At 36.7% G+C, this 10,914-nt stretch overlaps 1 protein-coding gene across 1 annotated transcript; it reads right to left on the reverse strand.

Moving 5' to 3' along the window:
• Positions 1-3,079: 3,079 nt before the first annotated feature.
• Positions 3,080-10,334, reverse strand: LOC112276703 (5'-3' exoribonuclease 3). The gene is made up of 14 exons (XM_024508277.2): positions 9,844-10,334; positions 9,455-9,557; positions 9,152-9,228; positions 8,678-8,869; positions 8,253-8,372; positions 8,023-8,085; positions 7,737-7,886; positions 7,441-7,605; positions 7,056-7,133; positions 6,843-6,929; positions 5,299-6,539; positions 4,862-4,937; positions 4,626-4,726; positions 3,080-4,411 (listed from the first exon to the last, which is right to left on the reverse strand). The coding sequence occupies exons 1-14, from the start codon at positions 10,045-10,047 to the stop codon at positions 3,712-3,714; spliced, it is 3,357 nt and encodes a 1,118-aa protein (XP_024364045.1). The 5' UTR covers positions 10,048-10,334; the 3' UTR covers positions 3,080-3,711.
• Positions 10,335-10,914: the final 580 nt, after the last annotated feature.

Consider the following 10,914-nt stretch of genomic DNA (forward strand, 5'->3'; position numbering starts at 1 on the left):
TCAACTATTCAATTTAAGAGCTATCATTTATTGACTACTAGATGAAATATTGTAATTGTGATAGCCTTCAAGACATTGTAATAGAGATGAAGATCTTCAAAAATAACATAATTTTTTTTAATAGATGACAAGATACAATACATTTGGTCTCAAAACTTTAGAAGAGACTTTTAATATTTGAAGATTTTATTGGAGGTAGAAATGACTCTTGACAATGTTCTAAATTTTTTATTTAAAGAAGTTATGAAGGCTTTAACATTAATCAAATAATAGGATGTTCTTCCTGCCTTGATATGGGATACTATCAATAGCTTAGAAAATTTATTAATTACTTTCAAAGACAAAGATCAAAATATATAGCAAATACAATTTGTTGCATTCTTCACTTCTTCAACATATAATTGTGGTTTTTTGTAGGACTTGTCTCTAAAAGGAGAGAGGAAAGAAGGGAGAGATAAGAAGATGGAGGGGAGATAATGTCATGAACATGCATACTTACTTAGATTTAAAAATAAAATAAAATAAAATAAAATAAAATAAAATAAAAGATAAATATAAGTAAATTTTTAGAAGCTTTATAGATGTGTGATAGTTTTTATATATATTTGTAATTGATTGATAAGTTAGAAAATTAGCCAATAAATCTGTCATGTGTCATACGTATTGATAGCTTGTGATACAAGCTAATAATATGGCGTATATGTAAGAAACTTGCTTTGCAAGTTAAAAAAAAGTGTCTTGCAAATTGAACACATGTTGAAAGTCTTATAAGACATCACTATATAGCTCCTAGTTAGATGAAATATATAGAAGCACAAGTGAAGCCTTCTTCATTCTTGTCAATACTTTTTTAGTCCTTAGTCTTATTTTATGATTTTCTAGTCTTTTTGTCTTTAGTAGTAGCTATTCTAATTTAATATTACACTATCGTTGAATGATTATCTAATCATTTTTGAATGACAAAAGAGTATATTGATCTTTTAGTTCTTTGAAATTCATGTCCTCAATACTTATTAATTTTTAATTTAAAATCTTTAATGTTATTATTGCATCAATTTTTCATAGTAATGCATTATTAAATATAAAATCTTAATATTATAATGTTTGATTTTGTTTATTAATCTAAAATCAAGTCATAGCTCTTTTTATAATTGAAGCTTTCACTACAGCCTAAAATCTTAGTTTTTACTTTATATATATATATATATATATATATATATATATATACATACATATATTAGCTTTGGCTATAAGCATAATCCAAATTGTTATGTGTACATCTATTATATCTATAAATACATTCAAGACCTTTGATTGGCTAATACAAATCCCTTCTTCTTTATCCCAACATGAAACAAGGAAAAAAATGAGTGGAACCTATGATAGAACAAAGAAGGAGATAAGACTTGTACTAGGACAAGAAAGAAGAAATTTAGATCAACCAATCTAAGGTCATGGATGTGTATATAGACATAATAGATGTGCATATAGCAATTCGAGGTATATTTGTAACTTGAGCCTATATTTTTTGTATTCTTAAGTAGATCAAAATAGTACATGTTTCTATTATCTCACACTTAAACATGATATATTAAAAAATATCTATTTCATAAAATATAAAGTAAATTATAATTAATATTATTAAAAAATTAAAGTCACAAAATAAAAATAATGAAATATTGACTATTAAATAAAAACTACACAAAAATTAGTTTAGATATGATTATGTTATATATTTTATAAATAATTTTACATTTAAAATAGAATTAAAGTTTATAAAGAAAGAAATATATTTCTACTAAGAATTTGAAGTAAGTATAAATAAGAAATTTTAAAAATAATATTATGTATAATTTAAAATAAGCTAATATTATATACTAATGCAAAACATATACAAATAATATGACTTGTGTATGAATTTTTATGAGTATAAAATTATTTTATTGCTTAAATCATATTCTCCAAATTAAAGTTTAAATTATTTTTAAAATTATAAAAATACTTTAATGGAAAAAAATGTTAATTAAAAAATTTCATATATTAAAGATAATGGTATTATTTTTAGTATTTTTTCTTCTATCCAAAAGGTCATATATCTATTTATGTGTTTGTTTAGACATTTATAATCTAATAATTGTTCAAATTCATGTTCTAACCATCTTTAATACTTCTCTTTTCTTTACTATCCTTGTTGTTTCTTGCTTGTAAACAAATAGAAGTGGAGGGTTGTGTTTGTAATATTTGATAAGAATGTGCATGTGGTCAATTGTCCAAACCTCCATACATCCATCTATAAATTCATTCAAATTGTGAAGTTCTTTATTATACCTTTGAGGCTAATTATAACATGTTAGTCTAAAAGCAAAGGAGTTTTAATGTTAATCTATAATTATTATGTTCAAGTAAACAATAAAATAAAGATTATATTCATAGAAAGTTTTTGTAGCATTGTTACCTACAAACAATTTTGTATATGTTGATAAGTATAGTTGATATATTTTCAGTTGTAATATTTTATAATGTAACAATATAAAAAAATCAATAATTATTTACTTTAAAATTTATAATATGGATGTTCTTAATAAAGATCTTTTTATTATTTCACAACCAATTGTGGGAATGAAAAACTCATTCATATGGAATAGGTATATATTTATCACAATTTGCAATTGTTGTATAATAAAGAATATTATCAAATCCTTCACTAAATTTGCATAATCAAATAAGCAATGCATTTTTTTTTAAAATAACATGCTAAGGAATAAATATATGTATTCATAATTTCAATTCATTCTTAATTATAAATATTGAACACATGTAAATGATCTACAAAACATTTAATCTTGTTTGCAAAAATAATACTGACATATCAGAAGGATAAACATTTTACACCAAACAAGTCTTATTTTCTCTTTTTGATAATGTTTTATTTCATTTCATTTTATATCTTCCTTTTAGACACGGTCATAGTAGAATCGTCAACCACGGAAAGAAATGCTAATCTGACAGTTGGACACTTATCTTAAATCCATTACCTTCCATTCAGTTACATAGAAGTTCCATCACAAAGAAATTGATGTAGTGGGAGAAAAAATAAATTGAGAGACAGCTAATTACAACATGAGAATAGTAAAGATTTCAAAGACCATACTGGACAATGCAGACTTTGATGTTCCTGTCCACATACTGGCAATACTACGCATCTAGAATCGATAACACCTTCATAGGACCTTCACGTCGTCTAGAACTACTAGATGGCAATTCACTACATCTCAGGTAGGAATGAGGTTTACACTCGAGCATACAAAGATTTAGAATCGTTGTCAAACGTAAGTTTCAGTGTGTAGATTGCTAAATATCCCAGGAAGACTGACCGTCATCTCCGAAAATAGCAAAACTAAATCTGGTTATCTAGGCTTTGAAGTAAAGGTGCCTGCGAGCTTATGTGAAAAGTACACTGCCTTGCAAAAATAAATTAGGCTTCGCTTCAAACTAACTGGAGGAAATATGGACAGGAAGAGCAAGCTATCAGAGTTGGAAGGGACATGGGAAAGTCTCCGTCACAAGGCGGGGGAAGCCAGAGAGCTGACGTGTACTGGCAACTTGTAACCAGGAGTCCGAAGGTTATCTTAATCTACAAAACGATAAATAATCTTTCAAGTCCTCTACTAAAAAACCGAAAATATCAAATTCCCAGTTTCTAGCACCCTCTTAGTGTCTATTTTGACTGTAATAATTGCCACCTCGACCCCTGTCTTGAGAGCTTCTACCTCTATTGTCAAAACCAGAAAAACTGTTGGTTGTTGGAGGTGGATTCTGCACACCTCTTTGGTAACCATGCTGTACGGGAGCTTGAACAGGTACCTGCGCTCTATGACCCCAACTCGACGCCGCCTCTGAAGTCCCGAGTATCAGAGGCATAGAAACTAATGGAGGATATCCTCCTTGTTGTAGTGCGCCTGGCTGCAGTAGACCGGGGCCACCAAGTAAACCGGGGCCACCAACAGGCGGAGATGCTTGATGTGATTGAGGTACATAGTACCCATTCACAGGAGGATATTGTGGTGGAACATAGGATGAGTGCGATGGTGGAATTCTAGGAGGATAGACAGACCTATCATTGTGGTATGAGCTGTCACGGGGTGCATGTCCTACAGATTGTCTAGAGCTGCCATTGTAATGAGAACCACTCGAATAACCTTGTTCGTATGGCCCTCTACCATAAGATATGTGTGATTGTGGAGGACCATTCAAAACTCCAGGTCTACCTCCACCAGCAGGAGCGCTTTGATATTGTTGGTGTTGATTGTTGATACCATTGTATTGGTGGAGGTGCGAGTGATTGAAGGATAGACTGTTTGTAACAAGTAGCTTGCCAGCTTCACCAATTGCAGGACTCTGTCTTTGTGATCTGGACAGTGAAAAAGATCACATCAGAGGCTCATATGGCTGATCGAGACAAGCAACTGGGTTTCAATGAAGCCAACCTCAAATCAGCACAGCAGTGGTAAAAGTCAAGTGTTAAGTCCAAGGTGGAAAAACATAAATAAAACAAGAGAGCCGATAGTTCATTCTGAGTAATTTAATTAGTTTGAAAAACCGAATAAGGACAAACATGTACTCACCGATCATATCCTTGTTGCCTATCTCCACCATAGTTCCTGTGTCCTTGTCCATTGTCTTCATGCCACAGTGGCTGCATCTTTACATCCTGTTCCGATATAGTCTGCATTACAAGCCATACCAAATCTTTCATAAGCCTCAAAAACAAGCCAATGTATCTGTACAGTAAAAATTCAAACAATGAGAAGCGTCAAAGATCAACTTATATGAACCTCAAAAAAACGTTGAAAAGACATACCCTCTTCGGCCAAATCACACCAGCTGGAGGCTGACAAATGTGCTTGTGAAGTGAAGGATTTTTGTAGATAAACGATCTACAATTCAGTAATCCAAGTCAGAAGTGTGTATGCAAAATTTTCGGTCACATTCAATAATCAAAATCATGAAAAATACTTCCCCGCAGCCTAATTTATCAATTGTAAGACGGAGAAGAGGGATCCTTCCAATCTCACACTACAACATTGCTTAAATGGAGAATACGTCACGCTTTTGGCATCCATCGAGGTTCAGCCAACAGCAGCTCAGTGACAATCAACAAAGAGTTGAAAGTAAGCCAAGAACATCAGGAGAAGCTATACATATACGTGTTAGGGCTTGACGTTCAAAACATCCTAAAAACAATGCAAATGTGACGCATCATCAATTTGGGGTATTTACAAATGGCCAAATGCTTACAACACTTGGTTGTTAATGATATTAGACATGCCGTCAACTGGAGAAGTGAACATAGCTGGGCACGCTTCGCCTTCACATAGGTACATGGACCCATTCATCCCTCCACTGGCCCTGGGATCGATATCCTCCTTCACTCCACTGCGCTCTGGCCCAGTCAGGTGCGAATGCTTGTCATAAAAAGAGAAGACAGAAGGTGCCAACGTATGGCAGCAAGATATATATAATAAGTCTGCTAGAACACAGTTCCGCCGCTTTTCTTCCGGCGTAAGAGTCCATTCAACCTTTTTTATTTCCGTTAATAGGCGTTCCTCCTCTATAAAAGGCAACTTGGCAACTCCCTGCCAAGAGAAACGCTTTCCGTTCATGTCAACCACAAAATCTCCAGGATAAAAATCAATTATAGGAGAATCAGGATCTGTCATCAGCGCTCTGTAATGCTCCGGGAGAGCCTTCGAACTGGCAGCTGGTAGAACTCCCATGAGCTGGTCAAAAGGCTTGAATGGCTGTCCTTGATTGAATTCTATCTTCATCTCGTCCAGATCTGTTAAATCAGAGGCAAATGGAGCATAATGATATGGGTAATACCAATTCCATGAGCAGACACCTTGATAATAGTAACGCATCACCCAACATAAACCCTCGGTAAACCTATGGGCCACATCCCTCCGAACAGCCTCCATCTCTTCAGGAGTTTTGCATTCAAACTTTTCCTGGTAATAGCGCTCCTTCCATCCAGGCTCACCCAATTTCACTGAATCCTCCATCTCTCCACCATTGCTCAGTACATCTGCTTTGTCTCGCAAAGCAGTCTTCAGCTTTATCTTCAAATCCTCGGCATTATCAGCCTCATCTTCTGCGTTTCTCTCAAATTCAACCTCATTTAAAACCACAGCGTCACTAATACTATCTGCATCAGCCACTCGTGCAAGTTTGGGTTCTGGGCCATCCTCTGCATCAGTAGTGTGACCACCTTTCCCATTTGCTTGATTCTTGTTTCTTTGAAGAGAAGCACGCAATAGCTGAGCAGCCTGTCTATTGTTGGTACCAACATCAGGTGGAGCGCTAGAGGGCCTCTGTTGAATCTGCTGTGGCGCTTGAGGGGCGTTAGCAAGTCGTGCGGAATCGTTGCGCTGTACTGCATATAAAGTGTCCGGCATATTAGTCGGTTGCGCATCATCTCCTCTCCCACGTTGTTGTCTCTGCTTGTTTTGCTGATCTCGTTTACGCCTATCTGATTGGCGCTACCCGACCCATATACAACATGTGATCTTTTAATTATTTGTGAATGAGATAATAGGAATTTAAGAGACAAAAGTCATGGTAACGCAGACAACAATCAAGAAGGCCTTGTTCTGTTGCAAAGCAAAGGTACGAGCGGCACTAAGAACACAAACTCAAACTGGTCGCTATGCATGTACAATTTATGATTCAACTTTCAAATTGATCTGGCTGCTCATCATCATGTCTAAAAAAGGAAAAGCCAAGGAAATCAGAATTACAATCATTAAAAGTGAAAATTATACCAAGTATAATATGATATTCACCTGATGTATACGAGCTCTTTTCTGAAAAATAGTATCCTCCATAGCACCAATATATCGAATAAATTGTTCAACCCGTTTTAAGTTAACCTGTAGGTAAAACATATAGAAACATAACTGATAAGTTTCGACCACACCAAGTTTATCCAAACGACACTGTAAATGCCCAAAAGGAAAATGCAAAATTACCGAAAATCCCTATTTCTAAGAGCGTACCTCCCCATCTCTTGTGAGATAACCACCAAATGTCCTAAAATGTTTCTTATATGTGGTCATCAATAAATTAATAGCACCCTGCAGGAAAAAAAATAGAAGTTAGCAACAGAGTAGATGTACAGGATAAATGCTGAGTGGTTCCATACAACAGATACCAACAACGTCAACAGAAACATCGACGCTTAGATAGATAAAACAGACGAAGTTCTACATAGTGTTGAACTCAACATATCTTTCAGACATAAGTGAACAGTTTAAAGGAATATGCAGAGTAAAATTCATCCACTGAGATATACTTGCAGAAATGCTTAGTGATAAATTGGTAAGCAAACACGAAAACCCAAATAGTGACTTCATAGATACACAATAAGATTGTTGAGAAAACCTCTCTGATTTCCAACGTTGGCATGTGAGGAAGAAAATCGTTGCCCACAAAAAAACACATGAAGACAAAGTCATCAACAAGCCGTTCAAAATCGACCTCAAATGGTGGATTTTGTATCGTCAAATCGAACTCCAAATACTCTCGCAAAGTCCATATGTGCAGAAACTGCAACGCATCCCAGTGGAGATAAAAATATTAGCGCAAAAGTACACAAACTACATAAGCTGGAAATCGAACAAAGCTTTCAATGAAATGTAAAGCACATACAGGAGTAGAATCGAATTTTAGTCAAATACCTGAAAAGGCTTCTTTGGAACTTCATCCTCTCCACCTTTCTCATCGAATTCACCCCTCTTTCTCTTGGCCTTACCCTCACAATCGGCTGCAAGGTGACCAGCCTGTCCGCACAAAAAACATTTGTCTTGCTGCCCGGGGGTAAATACAACCTGCGCGTTGCTCAAACAGAAAAGATATGAAATATGACAATTAATCCTGAAAGTAAAACTTGAGATTGATTAACAAAACTTTCATATCCAAGTTGAATAACAGAAAGTACAGTTACAAGTCAGGAACAAACAGTACCTCTCTTAGAATGGAAAAATGAGGTTCATGTGTAGCCAAAGCCAGCATAATCAGATCAGCATCCTGCAGACAGTTTTTTTTTTAAAAAGGCGTTAAACGCTATTCAAAACATGATAATTGAATTCCTGTAATGCATTTGACGGTTAAATACTTTCTATAAGACGAGATTCATCATAAAAGATATCAGAAAATGAACACGAATTTGATAGTCGTTTCCAAAAAAATTATACCAAACCATACAGACAGTGGCGCGTGTTGGGGTCAAAACCAGGCAGGTTCCTCTGGAGACGGATGTAAGACATTATCTTGTGTTCTCCCTCTCCAGGAACATTTGAATCGGATAAAATGACCTGTTTTAAGCACTCACCTGAAGTAGTTAGTTTCACTTACGGCCATGGTCTCTAAAAAAAGGTATAGCCCTTGAAAAAATGGTTAGGACAATGTAACGTTGAAATATTATTATTTCTAACTTGAATGCTTGACTCTGAGAACACCTGTAGCTGTCCAACACAAACTACAAATTAAATCAAACCCTTATTCTCTATTGAAAGAGTTTTCTAGGTGAAGAGCATGGGTACATCCCTACATCACCAACTTCATTAGACTCTCTACAAAGGCAGTGAGTATGAATGTAAATCATGAAAACATCATGTACCTTAATGTTTTGCCAACCAGCATCATAGTTTAGGCGTAAGTGTATATAATACTGGAGAGCCGTTGCAAGACTAGCCATAAAAGGAGTCCCAGGGGTGATAACATTAGAGTCAACTGTGTCTTTCGCGACCTTGGGTGCAATATTTCTTCCTTCCGCTTCAAACTCAGATCTTAATCTCTCCTCTTCAGCTGCCTGGGACACACGAGGAAGACTCAGAACACAAAAATTCAAAACGTAACGAGAAGGATATGCAAAATTTGGAAAGTGACCTATCGGAAGCATTTTCAAAATATGGAAGACCTTAAGCCCCTCAATAAATTACACAGACTTAATTTGGGGAATAGGTAGCATTTAATTACATACACGCGCACGCGCGCGCTTTATGCCTTGAGAATATTGCAACCGGGTTAGACACCAACTACGACGTACACTGACTTCAACAACTCAATGAAACTAGATGAATGGAAAGCATACCGCGTCAGCTGCGTCTTTTGCAGCTCTAAACCTTCTAGACCTTTGTTGATTCATCTTAGCCCTCGGCGCCACACCATCTTCAAATTTTAAGACAACAATACAGCGTTTCCGTTGTTAGAACGAAGAGCATGAGCACCGTGTGCCTAAATTGTAACAGTAGACAGAAAAAGATCAACAAGTTGTAAGGAAGTCCCCATCACAGTAATTTATTCGAGTTACACAATCTACTCTTTAAATTTTAAAGATTTCAGTTATTCGTGAAACTACTATCAAGCACACAATACAAAGGAGGGATTCGCGTACCTATAGCCATAAATAGAAGCTTCCTGGGCCGCACTATCGAAAAAAGACGGTCAATGTAATCAAACATGCACTGAAACACCTCGCTGTAGGTACTTGGTGAAGGCTGCACATAAACAACGTGACACAACTCAGAGATGAGGCCCAAATCAGTTCAGACAAAATGATTAACAACAAGAAACATTCATAAGAAAAAACTCACGTGACAAAAGTCAACTCTGGAACTTCATCAGCATCCTAAATACTTCCACAACTCATCAACCACTACAAAACCACGAATAAGATATAGCATGCTTTCTCCCATGCACGAGGCCCAATTTCTGCTAGGCCACATGAGGCACCACACCCCCCTCCCAAAAAACAAAATCACACTCCCTCGAGCGTGCACGTACCCGATCCTCGGGATGGAAACAAGGATGTATAATCCCATTCATATCTAAATACAAATTGTCGTACTCCAATTTATTAGGGTTCGGCTTCGTAGTATCAATCGGAACCTTAACATCTTCAATCACCTGCACCTCGTCCTCTATCACATCTACCACCGTAAGAGGATATTTGTCAGCCAGCCATCGGTAAAACGCCGGGACTCCCATGGTGTATCCTATTCGCTTCCACTCTAAGGCTCAAAAATCTTCACCAGAAAAGAAAGCACAAAACTCCGTCCGCCTCGGCACCACTCAGCCCGCCTTGTCAAACACCCTGCCTGCCTGCCTGCCTGCCTGCTCTTAGAACGCGAATACGGAAGCCCTCCCTGAGCCCTAACAAATCACTCTCCTCCGCTGCGTCCCGTTCTGTTGAAGCAGGGAGCTCGAAGCTTAAAATCCTAGTTCGACTCCATACTGTGTTCCGACCGACTGGGCACGCGCCCCGCGTCGTTGTTGGTTGTGAAGAAGAAGACGAAGAAAAATACGAAGAACACCTACACGACGACGGCGATGGGTGCCCGCGCAATCGACGCCAAACCTAACGGGACGGTCACGAGAGTTGCCACCCTGGCAGCGCGGATGTAGGACCTCTCGCGCCTGTCTCCGCTGGATATTGTTCCCTACTCTAAGTAATGTTATATCTGTAAGTTTTAGTCCCCATCACAACTGATTTATTTTCTTTCTTGGTCTTCTTTTCAGTGGGATATCTGCTTTCACATTAGAAATAAAAATAAAAAGGTGTCTGTCCACAAAAATCAGCAATTGGCTAAGGCTGTTAGCACCGTGCAAAATCACAGATCAAGAGCGTTTAAAATGAGTTCTACCCTTCACCTTCAATTGTCCCCCGTCCCCATTCAAGTTTAGAGCGCCTTTGTGCTTGGTTTAACCTGTTGGGGTAAAAAGAATCACCGGTTTTGTATAAAAATATATATTATTATATTTATATTCTATATATTTCTATATTTATATTTATGAATAATTTAAGATCCATTACTATTTGAAGTGGTTAAGGTATGGTGGTCACGTGCTACACAT

Source organism: Physcomitrium patens, chromosome 24 (genome assembly GCF_059467195.1).
Source record: "Physcomitrium patens ecotype Gransden chromosome 24, ASM5946719v1, whole genome shotgun sequence".
Classification (NCBI taxonomy): domain Eukaryota; kingdom Viridiplantae; phylum Streptophyta; class Bryopsida; order Funariales; family Funariaceae; genus Physcomitrium; species Physcomitrium patens.